A 21,025-nucleotide genomic window follows, 5' to 3' on the forward strand; every position below is an offset into this window, starting at 1 on the left:
GTTTCCCTCTTGGTTCCTCCTCTGCTTAGGAAAGTAAATGGCTCCTGTTTTATCTCTACATAGGAGACATTCTCCAGTGCCTTGGTGCATCCATTGGGGTGATAAGGCCACAATTCCTTTCAACTGTGTAAGAAAATAAATGGAGTGACTGTGCCTCATTACCATTTTGGTCCCCATGATGCCTCTGTACATGGGCCACAATTTGGCCTTAGCAAGGAAATATTCAATCATCCCAAATATTTGCACAATATTCAATGGCTTCTGAATTCTCATTAATACTTAAATTGTTTACTATTGTGTAATTCTTTCTATTCTGATAACACTCTCATTGATTAGTTTTCCTGGGCATCTCCACCCATTTTAGTTTTAGTAAAATATTAATTATTCTTATGAAAAAAACCTAGACGTTTTACTTCCTCTCTTTCCTAGCTTCCTCTGAAAGAGGGAACAGAAGATAGAAATAAGCTGTGACACAGGAAAGAAAAGAACAGAACAGTATAACGGGGGGCTGTGCAATATATAAATGCTGGAAAGAATTTCCATTCTCTCTTTTTCAGTTGTTTACCAGAGATGCTGGGGCTCTTAAGCCATGTTCAGGGACCATACATGGATTGGCACATAAACTTCTTCTACTTCCAGGAAGAAACACAACATTGACCAACAGGCCTCAAGTTCCAAAACACACCCAAGAACACATACTTCTAAAAAGGCAGGAAAGATGCACCTGTTATAAGGTAGTAATCCAGTTCATCACCTGATAAACAACAAAGCTGAAGGATCATCCTGCTTTATAGCTCCAAGCAATACACTTTAGGAAAATGAAGTAGTACCGATCAATACTTACCTTGTTGGAATTGGAACTTCAGCTAGCCCAGAAAGCAATACTGCAGGGGACAACCTAACAAAAGCCACGACAGCACGATCCAGGAACTCTAGTTCCCCAACTAAAATGTTTGAAGCTTCAGCCCCAGGAGGTATCTTTTTCATGAAGTGTAGATCAACCTGGGAAGAGCACAGTGAGTCATCCAAAATGCTAACATATACAACAACCTCTTGTTTTCTATTTTGTGGAAACAGAGAACCTTCTTTTGGTCACCAGTGATGGCATAAGGGTTTTTTTTAATTAGTCTGCTTGTGATGTTTTCTTTCTCAAAAAAATTCAGAGAGAAATTAAATTCCTTCTTAGTGGTATGAATTATCATAAATTAGTAGCATTTGCCCAGCTATGCAATGGGAAAATATATAATCCTGCAGCATAGGCAAATTTTAATGTAACCCAAGGCCTTGCTCCATGTTACATTTAAGATGTTATTAACTAGTTAACCTAGCCACATGTTCAAACAATTAATGGTGTGATACAATGTGGAATAACTTTGTGGCTAGCTCATATCACTCCATTTATTGAAAGTATGGCCAGGTGTGCCCTTCCAGCTGGTAGCCCCATCAACTGAGGGGGCTCCTAGCCACAGGAGCTTGATACGTGGTGCAGGGGGGAGTGTAGGTTGTGTATCCAGACTCCTCCTGCACCAGGAAAAAAGCATGATGGGATCTGATGCATGAACCCACAATCGTGCCCTCTGTCATACGTGTGGAATGGCAGGAAGTACAATTGTTTGCATCATGCATCAGATCCCATTAGGCCTTTACCTGTATGTCTGGCAAGGGCCTAAGTAAATAATTTACAGGAGCCAAACAAATGTTAAATATGCCATACTTTATTCTCTTATAAATTTTATATAATGTTATTTAATAACAGTTACAGGAACCAAGGCCTCCATTTTGTATAAGCAAGGGAAACTTGTTTTAATTTAGGTTTGGATTGTGCTGGATGTTTAAACTATTATTTTCAAACACTTTACATGGATTTTAACATATCTTGATTGCAGTGATTTTACACTACTGTCTAGTCATTTCCCTGATGTTCAGAATAATTTATTTAATGTATAATTTCCACCATATCACTCTACATAGTATTACATAATAAAGTTGGAAATACATCAGTACAATATATATCCTGTATGTCTTACTTGACAATGCACTCATTTTTTTCATTTTCATTTGCTTTCCTTTTATTAATCTAAACACAACAACAGTGACCAAATCCAACATAAACTGTTAAAGTGGACCATTTTAATGTCTATCTTAAGCCATCTGTCAGTACTAGTGCGCATAGTTTTTGGTAATATTTAGAAAATTGTTTTCTTACAAATGGCTCTGGCACTTGATCAGAATTTAGACTAACAGAATTGCTTGTGTTATGAAATATTTTTCTAAAATCTTACCATCTCCCAAAATCTCAAAGATACATTTTAATGTTACCCTACTCTCAAAATGTTCCTTTTGAAAATATGACTGACACCTCAGAGCCAACTGTCAAACACCAGTATGAAGGACCAAGGAATACTCCACAGACATTTCTAGAGAAGCAAAGAATAAAAGAATATGTTTTCCTGTATCTAGTTAGTTAAGCACTGCTACAAACTTTCAAGAGACCTGAGCTACTTTATTAGGCTGCAAACCTGGAGGTGTCTATGGAGGTCAACTAGAGATCTTGTTCCAGGCGCTTTTTCTGAATTTCCCTGGCAGCAAAGATTTCATTTTCTGTTCCATCTCAAAAGCAGTCTAGTGGACCTATATTCACATGGAAATAAGTTTTCATAGCTAGAAAGTTCTTATGGCTTTGGCAAGCTCAGTAAGAGGGTTTGAAATCAGTAGGAAATCAAACTACCTACTAAACTGAAGGTCAACAAAACAGCGATAGCAATGACACTTCTGTGTGGCTATGAGGTCTGGTTGGTATACAGAAAGCACACTCAGCAGCCTGGGAGAGACTAAATGAAAAATTCCTGTGCATCTTGCTTCTGCTTAACAGGTACATACTGATAAAAGGATGGGTATAACACATCAATTGCATGAATATGGCAGCATTAACGGAAGGCTCAGCTGTACTGGACTGAATATGTAGTCCAGCACGATAATATTCAAATGCCCAAGCAGTAGCCACATAGTAAACTACAGCTTAGGAAGAGGAAACACAGTTGCCCTAGGAAGCATTTTAAGAATACTTTTAAGTGGTATCTGGTACAAACCAAAAGCATACCAGCTGATCAATAGGAATCTCTTGTTACTGATTGGCAGCAATGAGGCGCCAAAGTACAGAAAAGCCTAATTCATTTCAAACATTTATGATGTAAGAATAAGCCGAAAAAGGATATAAGGGGAAAGACACATCAGCACTAAGAGACAGTTCTACAGGATGTGATGAAATGTGAGACTTGTGGAAAAGGCTGCATTGGCTTCCTCGGTCACAAGTACACCCACCACAGATCCCCTGGTACTCTGGTAGCACCACCCTTAGCTGCTAAGGGCATGCAATGAAGGATATGTGAATGTAAGTAGATTAAAACATATGAAAAAAATGAGGCAAAAGGAGAAGGCTATAATGTTGCCCTTTAAAATTTAAACTATGTTCCTATGCTTGAGACTCAATCATCCCAAGCAGATTTTATTGTTTTTTCGTTTTTCTTTTTATTGTGGTTTGTTACTACACAGGGATGTTTCCTAATGCCTTATTAGAACACCCCATTTATATTTCAAAAGTACTGAGGTATCCCAAATTATGGTTCCAAGTGGCAGACAAACACATAGTGAGTTTGTGTACATGAGGTGCTTTACTGGCTATAGACTAACCTTGTCATTTTTTTTCCACAATAACTGACTAGATGCCTTGAAACCACTATCCATCTCCCACGCTAACAGCTAAAATATCTATAACAGTCAATTTGTAGAATGTAACCAACACAAGCTTCCCCAGATTTTTATGTATTTACTAGCTCAAACCTGCAAAACATTTGTGATTAATTTTTTATTGCAAAAGTATTTCTTTAAATGCAGAATTTTTAGTTATCCTTTGACTGAATACTTTAATGAAATCAAAACTTCTCACCCTTGACAAGACTACATAAAGCGGTCCATGTATAAAACAGGCTTAGGAATATAAACACATAGTTTGTCAAAACTCTGCCCTTGTGACTTGTTTATAGTCATAGAATAAGAGGGCCCTTGTACATTTGACTAAGGCCCCTTGTACACGTGAGGAAATGGCATGTTTTAGTGGTTTACTTGCCCTTTTTAATGTTTTAATTGTGTAACAACGTCCACGTTCGGCACTTATTTTGATTTAAATGACTTTTTTACGTAGCAAACTAAAACACATCCCATGTATTTTAGTTTGCTACATAACGAGGTACAGCAGTATTCCTCACATGTACAAGGGCCCGATCTGGAGAAGGCGATGGGGACAGTGCATGGGGCCCCGGAAGCTCATGCGTGCTTGAGGAAGCTTGGGCTTGGCGGGCTTCCAGTGCCCTGTGCACTGTCCCCTCCATCTTCTCTGGCTGCCAGCACACCCAGACACCTTCCTGCCACCTTCCCAGGGAAGCCAGCTGGTCTCCACATGGTCCCAGGCAGCAGGAAGGTGGCGGGGACAGTGCACAGGTCACTGGAAGTCTGCCAAGAACTGAGCTTCCTCAAGCATGCCTGGGCTTCCAGTGCCCTGTGCACCACTGGATTTGGCGGGTGCTGCCTGTGAGCTGGGGCCACCCTTGCACAGCTAGCACCCTGCCTGGGAAGCCCTGGGGGGCACTGCCATTGTAGAGGGAAGCTCTGGGCCCCCCACCACAGTTCAGGGGCTGGGTGACCCAGTGGCAGCTTGTATGGGCAGGCTCTGCTGAGGAAAAATAAAGTGGCAAGGGGCCTGAATTTTCTTTTCTTCTGGAGCCTGACTGTGTCTCTGTCTCACTAGCTGCTGACTGGTTGTGCAGCCCCTGAGCTGCAGGGAACCCCGGTGCTTCTCTCTATGGCAGAGCCCCCTGGGCAGCACCCACATGCTGGCACCCAAGCCGGGAGGTCCTGGAGGGCGTTGCTACCATGAAGGGAAGCACCAGAGCCCCCTGCAGCTCAGGGCCACCTGCTGCTCACCCCCCAGCTACAGGAGAGGTGGGCAGGCTCTGAGGGGGATAAAAAGGATCAGGCCCCTCACCACTTATTTTTTCTTACAGTGGAGCCTGCCCGCTCCACAGCGGGGGCCACTATTGATTCATTCTAGCCCTGACTTGCCTGCTTATCTGTTTGAAATGCCTAAGGATCTATGACAATAGCTCACTTATTCTGTCTGTCCAGAGCACTTGATTGGTTGTTTCAATAAGCATTGTGATTGGCTGCTAAGATAACCAATAAAAGTGCTCCAGACAGATAGAATAAGCCTATTATTATTATAGATTTGTATTTTTTCTTTTTTAGGAAAAAAAATAAGAATCAGTCAAGAGGCTTTTACTTAATTTAACAAATCAGGTAAAAAGAAATTCAAACAGAAGTTGATTCATACCTCAACTGAAAAAAACAGCTAACCAGAAATTAAATAAAAAACAAAGCAATACTGCTTTATCACACTCTCAATTCTGGGTGGTCTTACACTGTGATCAAATAGACAACATATTTGACTTATGATATACCATAACATACAGACTGAGAGCCTTATTACACATGGCACTTTGAGATGCTCAAATGTTGAGCGGTGTTAGTGCTAGCTCAAGCTTGGAGCAGTCACAATTTAAAGCTAAAAAGCTGCACAGTAGGGGTGTGTGAAACAGGCTGTATTTGATTCGGATTTGGCCCCAATCAGGGGACAGTAAGTCAATTTGTTAATTCAGATCACTGTCCCAATTTAATTCGGCCAAATCCAAATTTGAAGGTTTGATACTGATTTGGAGAATCAGTGATTCAGTCGTAGACACAGCTTTAAATGTTTTTTCTACATACCTTGAGGTACCAGGTACAGCTTGTGAATGCTGAGATGGTGGGCTGGATGGGGCATCCCACAGATGCACAGGGGGCCCTCTGTGTGCATAGCGCTGGATCTGGAAGTGGACCGGAAGTTCCCCTGTGCCCCACCAACTTGGTGATAGGCTGCAGGGGGACCCCAGATGCTCCCCGCTAGGGACCTAGGGGGTCCCTTCCCCAGGGCGGGGGCAGTAGCTCCCCCATGTGCCTTTCCTCACCGCTCCCACCTCCCAGCTTCCCAAAAGCATACGGGAATGTCTCCTAGCTAACAAGGAGGCATACACCCAATGGAAGGGAGGGGCCATAACCAGGGAGGACTATACCTCGGTTGCTCGGGCCTGTAGGGGGCAGTCAGGAAGGCCAAGGCGGAGATGGAACCGGGGCTAGCTACCCAGATCAAGGACCACAAGAAGTCCTTTTTTTAAATACATAGGGGGTAAAAAGAAGGCACTGGGTAACGTGGGGCCTCTGCAGGACATGCTAGGAAATGTGGTCGTCACACCAGACAGCAAAGCTAACCTATTTAACAATTTCTTTGCCTCCATTTTTCTGAGCAGGGACCAGGTCACCCCCCCGCACTGGGACACCCGTAGGTCCCAGGGGAGGTGCACCCAGGCCTAGGGTCAGTGAGGACCTAGTCAGGGAACTTCTGGAGGGACTGGACATATTTAAATCAGCAGGTCATCATGATCTCCACCCCAGATTGCTGAGGGAATTAGCTGAGGTCATTGCAGGACCCCGGCACGGCTTTACAAGCACTCGTGGTGCTCTGGTGTGGTGCTAGAGGACTGGAAAAGGGCCAATGTGGTTCTGTGGCAGGAGTGCCTCTTCGGGGTCCGTCCACTAGTGACCCCGCAACACCGGTTATGGGCCAACTGCCCACCTTCTTTCCTGCCATGCCTTGTTGTTACTTGCTCAATTAGAGGATATTAATCAAGCAGGAGGTTGCCCATTTTTTGTCTTGATGCCTGGGGCACTATCTGTGGCTCCTTTCCTCCCCTTACACCACAGTCCAAGGCTCGCAGATATACCTGATGTTGTTCAGGTCTGTTCCACTCTTGCAACCTACACCCCACCAACGCTCGACTTGCCTCACAGCCTGTGCCTCACCGGTGCTCTGGCTCGTCTCTTGTAACTTGCGCCACACAGGCATTGTGGCTTGTCTCTCGCAACTGTGCCCCTTTGGCATTCATCAATTGCTGCCCCCTTGCCTTGGGGCTCCTCAAGCTGCCCCCTTTCTGGGGCTTCTCATGCTGCCCTGGGGCTCAGGTGGCCATAGCCTTACCTGGCCCCCAAATCTCCTCTTTGGGGTCTCGAACCCCTTCCGGGCTCAGGCGGCCTCAGCCTTACCTGACCTCTGATTCTTCGCTCCCCTTTTTGGGACTGGGGTCAATGTACCCCAAAAAGCTGCACCCTCTGGCACTGGGGTCCCCATGCTACTGTGGAGCCCCTATGAGGCCTCCTCCAACCCCTAATAGCCTCACCCAGTCCTCTGGTTAAAACAATAAACACAAAAACACAAAGCCCCTGGGCTGCAACATAAAGCTAACCCATCTGGCCAAACAACACCCAATCCTTACCAGGAAATACTCCAACCCCAGCAGTGCCCAGGGTATGGTCATGCAGTTAGGGTTGTCCCCTCTGTCTGCACTGGCCGAACTCCTCCTTCCTTGGTTGCTGGAGGGAAACTGCCCTCCTGGCCTCCTGCCTGGGCTTATATGGGCCAGGCCCTGCCCCTTCCTGTCAGCTGGCTCCCCAGCGGTTGTCCTGGCAACCAGCACCTGTTACTCTGGCTGCCCTAACAACTGGCAGCTGGGCCTCCCCCATCTTGCCACTAGGGGTCTCCCCTGAGCTGTTTTCTGCTCTCAGGTGCAGGGCACCCGAGTGCTCTGTGACAGGTTCCTATTTTCTAAAAAGGGAGGAAGGAGGACCCAGGAAACAATAGGCCAGTCAGTCTTACCTCAGTCCTGGGTAAGCTTTTTGAGAGAGTTATCCTGACGCATGTCCGCGAGGGGCCAGCAGGGAAGATTATGCTTAGGGGCAACCAACACGGGTTCATTAGAGGCAGGTCCTGTCAGACCAACCTGGTGGCCTTCTATGACCAGGTCACCAAATCCTTAGATGCAGGTGTAACAGTGGACATAGTCTTTCTGGACTTTAGGAAGGCCTTCAACACTGTCTCTCACCCCATTCTCATTAAAAAACTAGGGGACTGTGACGTCAACACCTACACTGTTAAATGGATCACTAGTTGGCTGCAGGGCCACACCCAGAGAGTGGTGGTGGATGGGTCATTTTCAACCTAGAGGGATGTAGGCAGTGGGATTCCACAGGGCTCAGTCCTTGGGCCCGCACTGTTCAACATCTTCATCAGTGACTTGGACGAGGGGGCAAAAAGCACCCTGTTCAAATTTGCTGATGACACAAAGATATGGGGAAAAGTGGGCATGCTAGAAGGGAGGAATAGGCTGCAGTCGGACCTAAACAGGTTACAGGGGTGGGCAGATGAGAATAGGATGGGTTTCAACACTAACAAGTGCAAGGTGATGCACCTGGGGAGGAAGAACCAGCAGCATACCTACAGGCTGGGGAACTCCCTTCTCGTCAGCACAGAGGCAGAAAAGGATCTTGGAGTTATTATTGATGCCAAAATGGACATGGGCCGACAGTGTGGGGATGCAGTCAGGAAGGCCAACCATACTTTGTCATGCATCTGCAGATGCTACTCAAGCAGGTCCAGGGAGGTGATCCTCCCCCTCTATGCGGCACTGGTCAGGCCGCAGCTGGAGTACTGCGTCCAGTTCTGGGCGCCACACTTCAGGAGGGGTGTGAACAACATGGTGAAGGTCCAGAGGAGGGCCACCCCCATGATCAGGAGTCAGCAGGGCAGGCCCTACAAGGAGAGGCTTATGAGGAGAGGCTACAGGACCTGAACCCATTCAGCCTCCACAAAAGGAGGCTGAGGGGAGATCTAGTGGCCTGTTACAAACTAGTCAGAGGGGACCAGCAGGCATTGGGAAAGTCCCTGTTCCCCCAAGCACTACCAGGAGTGACAAGAAATAATGGTCACAAGTGGGCAGAGGGTAGATTCAGGCTAGATATCAGGAGATGTTACTTCACAGTCAGGGCGGCTAGGATCTGGAACCAACTTCCAAGAGCAGTGGTGCTGGCTCCTACCCTGGGGGTCTTTAAGAGGAGGCTGGATGAACACCTCACTGGGGTCACTTGACCCCAGTATCTTTCCTGCCCCCTGGTCAGACTTGATGATCTGTTCAGGTCCCTTCTGCCCCTGCAAACTATGAAACTATGAAAAAACAGAGTCTGACTTTGAAATCTATGAAGTCAAGTCCCAGAACTCTGACCCCATCTGTTTCCGGCTTTCAAATTTCAGTGTAACTGGGTTACTCTGGGACAAAATCATTATGTGAAGCATTGAGATGCTCTCCAAGTATTTGTGTGTTTCACCACTGTACTTTAAAACTTTTAATTAGACAAACCTGTTTTTAGTGTTACTCTTTATAATAAATGGGGCATTTTAGTATGCACAGACTCACCTGAATAAAAATATATCAGTAATTTAACAAAATTGTGACTAGATATTACACCAGGAAAAGAGTACAACTTTTGTTTACCAAAATTTATAAATCTATCAGAACCTAGGAATCTATCATATTTATGGTTTAAATGATCAGTAATAGCCTAGAATTTGAATTGCATATTTCTACTACACAAATATAGCTAAGAGTATATCCAGAGCCCTTTCCTCTTTCTTCCTCATGCAGTGTTCTTTTCCATGTTTCAAATATACATAACCCTTCCCATCCTCATATTATAAGCACAGCAGATACACTTCAGCTAACACAAATTATGCTGCTAGGATTCTTTCTGGCACCAGATGGAGCGAGCATATAACTCTGTTATTGACTAAGTCACATTGGCTAGCAACAAGATTCCACAATAGATTCAAAAGTCTGGATGCAAAACAAACTAAATTATTTTCTTACTTAAACAAGAGAATTCACTCATTTCTTTCCCCACAATACATTACAGGTTATGTAATAAGATGCTGGCATTACAGGGTTGTGTAATAAGATGCTGAGGTCTTGAAATGCGATTTTAACAGTCTCATTCAAAATGTTTTTTAAAACCCACTTTATTGTAAGTAGAAACATGTGTTTTGTGGCCTAACTGACAATTTTGAATACTGGAGTGAAATTTTCACTTCACAGCTTTCTCTGATTCATACAAACTGTGCTTTACATTAAATTTTCTGCTTGTCAAGCAGAAAGTTCTCTTTACACAGTCAATAACTTACCTTGCTAAAATCAACACTGCTGTTCTCTCTGCTCACATCATTTTTATTTTCAATGCAGGCTGGAGCGGATTGTGGGGAAACAATCTGACCTGCTAAAAAAGATAATGTTATTACAGAATACCACACATTATTTAAAAGGTGTTCAATGAAAGAAATTAAAAATTAGAGTACCATACTGTATGTGAATGAAACATGTGAGCATATAATGTAAAGTAAAATTAGGAAGTAAAATTAAAGACTGGTTTGTAATAACAGAGAAATTCCCAGAAAAGAGACCACACATCAAGTGCAGCTGGGAATGGGAGAATATATTTAAGAAGCTTTAAAATCTACTCTTAAACATTTTGGCCTCTGACAGATTTGGGTGGGGGATGGACAGCAGGGGAAAACGCTTTACCAGAAAAGGAGCCACATTAGTTTGACCCAGCTCCCCAGTATCTGCATACATCACGTTTCAGGGTGGCTTTTTGGTTCCTTTATCTAATAAAGGATTCAATTGGCTATTAGATAAAAGTGCCCAAAAGCTCCCCTGAAGTACACGATCTATACAGACACTGGGTAAGCCAGGTCAAACTGATGCATTTTTCTTCTGGGCATGTGCCACATTTGGCACGGGATGCACTGAGCTGAAAGTAAAGCACCATTTGTGGGGGTGGGGAAGGGGTCCGTGTCTGTCAGTGGCCTGTGAGGCTAATTTTAGCGTCAATCTAAGTGTATACATTTTATGTTCTGTCAAGTAATGTTACTTTGTTAAAAATAAAAATATTTCATGAAATAGAAGCAAGGATTTTTGTGGGTGATATCTTTTACTGAACCAACTGCATGGTTGGGACAGAGTTAGACAAACTTTTGAATGCAATCCTACTGCTACAAAGATTTTCAAGGCAATCTGAAGAACTGCCAATTTCAGGCCCCCATCCTGCAGATGTTTACCCATGTGAGTAGCTCCACTAAATTAAATAGATCTCTTAAGTTTACTCATGTGTGTCAAGTGGGCTTTGGCTAGCATGATAACCAAAGGTAGCACAGCTGTGTATCACCAGAAAAAATAAATTACTGAAATTATCCTTGTGAGAGTATCACATTTTTTATTAACTGCAGCTGAGTCCTGTATTTCCAGACTTTGTACCCTAGCATATTACTTAAAGGTTGGCTTACATGTTTTTAAAAAAACCCAAAAATTATAATGATACTGGAGGAAACATTTTGAGATTCTTGCAATAGAAGCCTGATTATGTGTGAATGGCAACATCTAGTAGCATTAATTTAAACAGGGTTTTTTTACCTTTCCAAAATAGCCAGAAACAGGACAAAAGCCAGAACTAAGTCAACTGTCTTGTGATTGATGGGGCTTTCCCACTGACAGTGCAAAAAACATAGTATTTGATTAACAGAAACTGGCATGGAAAGGAGTATCTAATACATTGAAATACATTTTAAACATATTTTAACTTAATGGGGACAAAAAGGACTCTTTAGATGATGAGGAGAGGAAAAGAGACAAGAATGAAAATAGCTCACTTTATTCCTTTGGTTTGATTGGAAACTTAAAGTTCAAGGGCTAAGAAGGGAGGGACAGACATCTAAATACCTTTAGTGAAAAAATATCAGACAGTTTAGTATAGGAAGAAGCCACATCTGGAGTACTTTGTCCAGTTTTGGGCCCCCCTTTACAAAAAGGCTGTAGACTAGTTGGAGACAGTCCAATGGAGGGCAACTAAAATGGTTAGGGGGCTGGAATATCTGACTTATAAGAAGAGGCTGAAGAAACTGGATTTATTTAGTCTGAAGATTATAAGACTATGTGGGGATTTTATAGCAGCCTTTAAATACCTGAAGGGTTATTACAAAGAGGATGAAGCTAGACCAGGGGTAGGCAACCCCCAGCATATGTGCCAAAGCATGGCATGTGAAGGCACTTTGCTTGGCCCTTGCACCTCGGGGAAGGGGCTGGAGCTACACTGTCACCACAAGGATTAGGCCCCTCGTGGCTCCCCTGCTCTCCCCCTACTGTCTGCCTACTGTCTGGCACACCAATATCTTACAAAGTTGCAGGTGTTTTTGACACTGCCCAAAAATGTTGCTGACCCCTGAGCTAGACTGTTCTCGGTGGTGGCAGATGACAAAACAAGGAGCAATGGGCTCAAGTTGCAGAAAAGAAAGTTTAAGTTAGATATTAGGAAAAACTCTCACTAGGAGGGTAATGAAGCACTGGAACAGGTTACCTAGAGAGGTGGTGGAACCTCTATCCTTGGAGATTTTTAAGGCCTGACTTAACAAAATCCTTGCTGGAATGATTTAGTTGGTGATGGTCCTTCTTTGAGCAGGGGGTTGAACTAGATGACCTCCTGAGGTCCCTTCCAACCCTAATCTTCTATGATTCTAAGAACCAGTTCAAAGAAAGGGAGAAGGTGGGAACCTATGAAGCAAAAACAAAAAAAGTCTAGGCTTCTAAAAGGAAGAGTGCACTGAGAAAAGTGAAAGTTAGCCTGGCATCCCAGCTACAAATAAGATGTCATGCAGAGGTGAGAAATACTGAGGTAAAAGCATAGAATAGAATAAATGGAATACTAGGGAACTAAGGACCAGATTTTCTAGGTATCTGGGGACCTAAAGATGAAGAAAAATTGACTGCTCAAGAGATGGGTACCTACGCTGCCATAAGAAAATACAAAGCAACTTGAAGGATGGCAGATGAGAATACTTCAGGGTCTTATATTCAAAAGTACTTAGGTGCTTAAGCATGAAAATAGCACCCAACAGGTTTTTCAAGAGTCCTAAGTAGTTTAGGTGTCCATCTCTAGAGCAGTCACTTTTTCTGCATCTTTAGGTCCCCAGTTACCTAGAGACATACACTGAAGAGGTATGCAGTTCTTACAAGTATCTAACCAATGATACAATTCTGAGAGATTTCATTTTATTTCCATATGAGAAGAGGGTGCCTTTACATGTGCTCTGGGGTGAGAGTGGTGGGGGCACTTTAATTAGAGTGGCTCTCAAGAGCTGCTCTAATTAAAATGCTGCAGTGTCTCATGTATTCAGCATCCCACACTTCAAAATGTTTGTGGGGCACTGTAAGTAAAGCTCATTTGATGAGCTTGAGTTAAAGAACTCCTTCAGCCATTTTGAAACATGGGATACTGAATACATGAGATGCTACAACATGCTGGAGTGTTCTAAATAGAAGGCTCCAGTAGACTCAATTAATTGACCCTGCTCCAACATTCTAATCAGTGCACATGTATAGGCACCTGGCTAGATCAATTTCAGAAAGCAAATACTATTGTAATTGGAGTGACACTTCAGTAGCACCCGCCTCATGTTCTGAGTTGATAATGTCCAGTTATGCTGTTTGCTTATGTTAACGTATTCATATGTTTCAGAATGAGCGTGATGTAATGTGAGAATATGCTGACCCCTGTATGATCCACTTGTTACATGTAGGTCACTGGAGCCCCTGAACTGTTGACCTGTGGTGTGAGTACACATGGGTGACAGGCTGGAAGGTGTGAGACTGTGACCTTGTGCGTATGTATGTATGAGGTCATTTTCTGGAACTTTCTGAGGAGGCTATAAATAGCAGATATGTGATGGCTTCTATGTAGGTTGTGGGTTTTGGAGTATTGACTGTGAGTTTGAAGTGTGCACTGTGTAGTATAAGTGAGGTTGTGAGTTGATAGTGAGAGAGAGAGAGCTTGGAGCTGTGAAGAGCCATATCTGACCTGGCCAGTCAGGCTGTCGGCCTTCGGTAGCGTGATTGCAGCAGTGGAGGTGTGCTGCGAGGCAACCAGCAGTGGGACCATCTGAAGATCTTCTTCTCTGTTCTCCTAATAAGGCACTGAAGCCAGTCGGCTCGTAGGCATCACCCGGCTACTTTGAGCAGCTGCCAGGCCTTAGGGTATGTATATGTAATCCCAGGGTGTGGGAATTGTGGGTGAACCCATTCATAGCTGTATTTCTGTAAGTCTTGACATTTTCATATCTGTTATACTTGTCCTCGTATTCCTGTTTATTCTGTTTGACATTATTGTAGTCCTTAAATCCTCTAGACGTGGTAGTGTTAACCTGTGTGTATAATCTGAACCCTCCAGTTATATATTTGTATACATATTGTATATAGTGCCTTAGTTGTTAGTAGTTTGTTAGTATAGATATTGTGGCTTCATAGTTGTGTAGTTGTTATTAATAAACCATTAGATTAGTTCCAGTTACTATCCAGGTCTCAGCTATTAATTTATCCTACTAATCACCTCAGAGTGGCACTGTGAAGTATATCAGTGAATGCTCTGAGGGATGCATTTTTGCCCATCCTTTCAATTGTAGACTTTGCTTAATTAGTATTCAAAGTCTTGGTGTAACAGTAACTTGAAAATATACCCATGAAAACAATGATTTAAGAAAGTTCTAATCTCTAAACTAGTTCAGAAAACATGTAAAACTGCTAATTTTTCTCCCACTACTAGTTGCAAATGTGTGATTATTAATGTGCAAGCTATTTATTATAGCAACCATTCAATTTGCCAGGCTCAAAATAAACTTTAAAAAAATATTTGCTCAAATGTACTCTTGCTACTATGTTTTCCATCACCTGGTTAATGCTTTATGTATTGTACAAGTATAATTGTATAATATTGTACAAAATGTTCAGGTACAAAATTTTTATTTTGATATAAAACGTACCAATACCAGAATATACTGGAATCGGTTTGGACTAGAACCTTCTCAGAAAATAATATTAACATTCTTTCAAATTACAATATGTAAATACAATTCTGCACCATTCAGGAATTTCATTAGTGCTACATAAAGCCTTTGTGCTACTTAATTCATATTAAACTTTTTGTTAAGAACCAATATTGTACTTAAGTAGAATTGGGCATGTGTGCACAGGAATGACTGTCACCTTAAAGGGCTGCCAGAAGTAGCATGTAGTGCAAAATTCACTAGTTTTACATTACCCCCAAAGATGAATTTCACACTTAGCAAGGACATACAATACAGGAGACAGGTATTGCAAAACAGGTGGGCAAGATTTTACCCTTCATTATACCATGAAACACTTAAAACTTCATTCAGGTCACAAGGGATTTAAAAAGGATGAAATTTAGCTATGTAATCCTTAAAATCTAAAATTTCCTCAGGTTAAGAATGCATTAAATTCATTCCACAATATTCTCAATATTCCTCGGGGTTTTTTAGGCAAATGGAAAAATATGTGCACTTACACATATCAATATACACACTTGCTGTACTGGAGCAATATTGCACATACAAAAGCAAGAGATGATAATCTTCTTTTTTCCTAATTTAGGAACTACAGTTGTATGTTTTTTCCCCAAAAAACTGAAAGTTGAAATCCAGTTCTTTCTTATGAAAAGTTCAGGTCCCTGCACAAAACACAAGCACAAGTTCCCTGTAGGAGGAAAAAAAGTCTTTCCCTACAACACACAGGCAGAGCACAGACCACCTGCTGAGAACAGTTATAACTGCTACAAAGCAGACCCATAAGCTTCACACCATGAGGTCTCAGAGTTTCTAAGCAGCAAGCATAACATCAATGTTTACTTATCAAAATACTAGCTTTAACTGTTGTGTCCAGTAACTCCTTAGGGAATAGAAATGCAGGTGACAGAAAGCATAGGTCACCACCAGTATGTACCCATAATTTATATGAATGACTTTTGTATTTTTCACATGCCAATAGAGTATGGTATTTTCATGCATGTGAAAATAACCTGGAAAAATACAAGTTTTCATTGCAGTAGGAAAGGTAATGTGAAAAAGGATTTTTAAATATCTCTGTATCTTTCAGAAAGCTTTCTACACCTCAGAAGATGAATTTGAAAAGGAAAAAGAGCTTGATTATAATCTGGTATGTTATTACATAATCTAGAGAAGATCTAAATGATTGACTGAAAGATTTATATAAATGATGTACAGAAGTGTTGAATAATTTTATGTTTATTCATGCAGCAATGTTTCCTATGAGATAGGAAGCCAGTATACGGCTACCTTTTGGCCTGGAGTTCTCTTTAATCAAAGTCTACAGATATGGACAAATGTTCAACTGAAGCACTGAAAATTTCTAGGAAATTGGCAGCACCACAAAAACATAGTGTGAAATGTGCATTCATCCATTCAAGCACATTGTCATCCAGAGTGCTATACAGAGCATGCATCTCCCACGTTCCACAGCCACAGGACCACTCTGAAGTGATCCCAGCATGCTTTGCATGGGTCCCTGTGTATGGAGTATTCCAAGAACAGGAAAGCTTAGAGGACAGCATTGACTGGCTGGCTGCTTGGGGAATCACACCCATCAAGGACTCCCCCATTTTGTGCTATGACTGCATAGCCACAGCACACTTGTTCAATTCCCACAGTGGATCCCTGTCATTTGTGCATCCTGCTGCTCCAGATACAGCAGTACCAGCAAGTCTAATACATGCTGCATGCACTTCAGCACAGAGTCAAGACCAAGAGAAAAAGCACCCTGGGATACTGGAGGATCAAGTTACATCCTGTGGCACTACATATAGTTATACAGGTGCTACATAGAAAAAGCTAACATTTCACTGTGGAACTGCATTGTTTCTTCAGTGTCAAACTGCTTGAAAGTCTATATGCTCACTTTCTGCAGCACTAAGACAGCATATTTCTCACTACAAATTTAATGCCTGTCAATGGCTGTAGTCCAAGCTAGGTATGTGGCTGGGAATGGAGATGACACACAGTTAAAGCTCCCAGGCCAGTGGGGGACACTGGCAGAGAGGAGAGCAGGGGAAAGAAGAGCAGAACTGCTCCCATCTCCAACTGACCTAGGTGTCAGGGGGAGCCCCGGAGCTGCTCTTTTCACCCCATGGGACCTGCTGGGCAGAGGGGTAGCTGCAGGAAGCTGCTCAGGGTACAGGCCTCAGCCAGGGACAGCAGCAGCGATGGGTGGGTTCCTCCTTCCTGAATCTGCTTCCAACTCGCCACCCCCTCAGAGAGTCCCATGCTAGTGGGAACAGGTACTGGAAGGAGAAACCAGGTACTAGAAAGAGAACATGGAAGGGAACAGGTACTGGAAGGAGAATGTGGGTGTTCTCCTGCATCATCCCTGTTCCAAGCCAAGCCTAGTACACTACATAGCTGCTCTCTGCAGCCTTCAGCTGAAGCAGGGCAGGAGAAGCTCTGGGCTGTCCCCATGCCTGTGTCAACTGAGGCAAGAGCAGCATTGGGGGCTGAGGTCCTTTTCTTGCACCTGTTCCTGGGCAGCAGTGATCGTGGTGGTGGAACAGCAGGGAGCAAATGCAGGAAGGGAAAATCCACTTCCTGGCACCACTGTCCTCCACCAGCCTGGCACCCTGTGAATTCGCAGCTTGCAGCTGGAGGAAGGCAGTAGCAGCTCTGGGGCTCCCTCTGCACCCAGGTCAAACAGAGACAGTGGTGCAGTGGTTGGGTTCCCCATCCTGTGCCTGCTACCTGCCCAGCCCCCACTCCCCAGCATTTCCTGCCATCCTGGGGGCTCCAGCTGCAGATTCCTGAGCTCAGCCAGAGACAGTGACATAAGTGATGAAGGGGTCACTACTATATTGCTGCATCTGTCCTGGATCCACTCCTGGTCAGCAATGTTGTGATCAGCCCAGTGAGAATGGTGGGAATGTGGGCAGCAGGCTCAGGGGCATGCTACAATTCTACACTATTAACCATAGCTATGGTCAGGGTTTATGGCACTCTTCAAGGCTCTGTCTATAAGACCAAGAGAATTACTCCAGTGTTCCCCTCTTTCAGCATCTCAGGAAACTTGTTCAGGCAAACACATTTTTGTGCTTAGTGTAGGGGAACTAGAATTTCACCTTTCAACAATGAAAAATCATAGTTAGAAGCCTTACAAATCTAATGGCAATATGAAATCCTGGATATATTATACAGTAAGTGTGTATAAAGCATTTGTTCCATGGTTACATTCTTCTATTGTAAATTATTTTTCCAGGATTTTTAAGGATTTCAGCAAGACCATTTAAAACACAGAATATAGGGCACTTTGACATTTCAGTGAAAGAAACTGTAACCAGGATACCTTCAGCTGGCAATCTCACATTGTATTTTTTTAATCAAAATCCACGAAATCTCTGGACACTCCAACCAGGAAAAAAAATTTAAAATGCATTAAAAAACTATCACAGTAAACAAACAGCACTGAGAACTTAACTAACAGTAATTTAAGCAAAACAAATAAATGGCTTAATAGATCATATACATTTACAAAAATATATAACCAGGCTATGGCATTCATTCCCTTTAAATAATGTTTTCATGTTTTATGAGGCTTTTAACTCTAACTTATTAGTCACCAACTTTCCAACTTAACATAAACTCACATCTAAGGAGATTAGTGAGCATAGGTGAAACTGCTGTAAATCATCATTTAGAGTATTGTAAAGTTCAAATATAAATTAAAATTCAGCTTCTAGGTTTAGTACTGTAGGGTCCCAATAGTCTTTGCATCTAGCTGTCTTGATGTCCAAAGTCTTAAATCATGAGGAATCAACTGCCATGGTTCCTATATCTGAATAACTGAGAGGAGAATTTGATATCGTCTTAAAATACTTCCCACCCCCCCACCCTACCCCCAGCTTTTTAAGAGGACATAGAGAAAGCCAGATTATGGATTTTTGTAACCTTAGGCCTGGACCTCAAATACAATTCCACATGAACTCATGCAACTCTAACCAAAGTACTGTGCTTTGTCACTTTCTGAATCTATTTAAGAAAATATATTTATTAAGAAATAATTATTGTTTCTTTATAAGGAAACAGTTTCTAATGTCTAATATATACATATATTTTTTAAATTACCATTATCAGGTAAGTTTCTCTTATGAAATTATCACTGTTCATGCTAAAGACTTTATAAATTTAACTGGTCTCTAGAGCAAAAAGTTGCATGCTAGAAGGAACATGAGATGAAAACATAGATGTACATTTGAATTGACCTGAACTCCAAGCAGGATAGGTTTTTATACTACCTCTGAGACCTTCAAGGAGCTTACAGAACCCAAAGGATAGGAGATGAGGAAGGTACAGAGATGAGATGAGCCTGTTAGAGACAGACACAACAAAGACAGAGCAAAGTAAAGAAATATAAAGATGAATGGTAATTGCAGATATGTAAATTATACATTTAGTCATGGGTACAAGGAACATTATGGAAAAGGAAAAACAATATTAAATGAAAGTGTTTAAGAATTACTTGAGCTTTATTTCAATCATATCAGGAATAAGCTCTGCATAATTAATAAGATTTGAGTAAAATTGCTAGCTTGAAAGGAATGAACACAAGACAAGAATACAGCATTCATTCAGTTAATCTGTGGAGTTAGTGGCTGGCTGGGGCACAGTGTACCTCACAAAAGGGGAGCAGCCGACCCAGGGCTGCCTGCTCCCCCGTCTCCGCATGCCACTCCCTGGCTGGCTGGAACACAGGGTGCTTCAGTACAGGGGCTGCCTGCTGGTTAGCCCTGTACTGAGGCATCCTGTGCCCCAGCCAATCTCCCTGCAGCACATGGAGCCCGGCCAGGAACCAGGAGGACCTGGACACATTGTTCTGAAGTGGAACAATTTGTCCCTCCACAAAGCACATGTGCAATAGTGTGTGCTGTGGCACAAACATGGGCGACTGGTGCCACCTTAGTCAGCGGGGCACATACCCCCCTGGCAACCAGTCAGCAACCACAGCCAATCCTGCCAACTGGGGAGGCAGGGGTCCCATTGTGGCCGATTGCAAGGCGGCCAATTGCGAGGCCACTTCTGGGAGCGCCACTCCACTCCACTCCCCAGCTAGTGCTTGCAGGGGTGGCACCAGTCCTTCTGCCTGCCCCCCTTACCCAGTGCCTAAGCGGCAAGTGCAGCCAGTCAGGGGGTGCACATGCACCCCCGTGAACCCCTATGTGTCGCCACCGGGCACAAAGTAGCAGCACAAATTTGTGCCACTACTATTTGTGCTGCTGTAAGCACATGCCTCTGCTTGTCTGGATGTGGCCTAAGTGAGCATAAATGATCCACCTAGGGAATAGAAGATAGGACAGAATGTGTGTGTTAGAGGGTTACTGTAGCTTACAATTCTACAGCTTACTGCTAATCACTTGTCCTGCTAAGCTTCATTCCTCCAGCCCATTGTTTGTGTAAACTGCAGCAGCACAGTCCCTGTTAGATTTCATTACATACAAATACTGGTGTCTAGAGATTACAAGTGTCCAACTAGTCAGAAAATAGGACCAGAAAAAAATATTTTTGAAATACTTTTAATATTCTGAAAACTTGTTTCTGCATTTTGATAGAATTTTGCTTTAATCTAAATTTTCTCATAACTATACCCCATGACACGTATGCTATTAAAGGGTACCAGTGACTCATGTATTACAGAAATCTGTGCAAAAATGCAGAAACCCACAATATAATTTTTAGACTTCATTTAATAACAAACATGTTGTCTGCTTCTGGTTGAAACTGGCTTTTAGGAATGCATCATCTCTATTATTCTCAATGTACATATGTGTTGTGTTTCCTTCCAAACCCAATCTCCAAATGATAACATGGTAATGGCAAAGGTTTATATTTTTAATGTTCCCCTGGCTTTCACCACAATTTAATCTGAAATTCATTCCCATCCTCCTTCTGGGCATTCAATATCAAAGTAGGCCTTTTTTAAAAAATATATTTTGCTGTTGTAATGCCAAATTTGACTGTCACTTTTTATTGGAACATCAAAATCAGGCTTTTAATTCTCACAGCTTTGATGCTTAATGAAAAGTGAAAGTTAAACACAGCATGGCAGCATTATAAATGCATGGTAAATCCACATCACCCTGACATCTTACCCTTGAA

General features: G+C 42.7%; 1 protein-coding gene across 4 annotated transcripts in view; it reads right to left on the minus strand.

Moving 5' to 3' along the window:
* Positions 1-21,025, minus strand: part of SLC4A10 (solute carrier family 4 member 10) — a 363,776-nt gene that overhangs the window by 89,620 nt on the left and 253,131 nt on the right. For 3 of the 4 annotated variants that reach the window (XM_090045612.1, XM_090045610.1, XM_090045613.1), the window contains exons 7-8: positions 10,157-10,248; positions 845-1,002 (exon numbers count right to left, since the gene is read on the minus strand). In XM_090045612.1, coding sequence (XP_089901738.1) covers positions 845-1,002; positions 10,157-10,248 — 250 coding nt within the window. The remainder of the gene's footprint in view (positions 1-844; positions 1,003-10,156; positions 10,249-21,025) is intronic. The other variant, XM_090045611.1, reaches the window with a different exon arrangement.

This window comes from Crocodylus siamensis, chromosome 4 (genome assembly GCF_052110815.1).
Source record: "Crocodylus siamensis isolate JL-2025a chromosome 4, ASM5211081v1, whole genome shotgun sequence".
NCBI lineage: Eukaryota > Metazoa > Chordata > Crocodylia > Crocodylidae > Crocodylus > Crocodylus siamensis.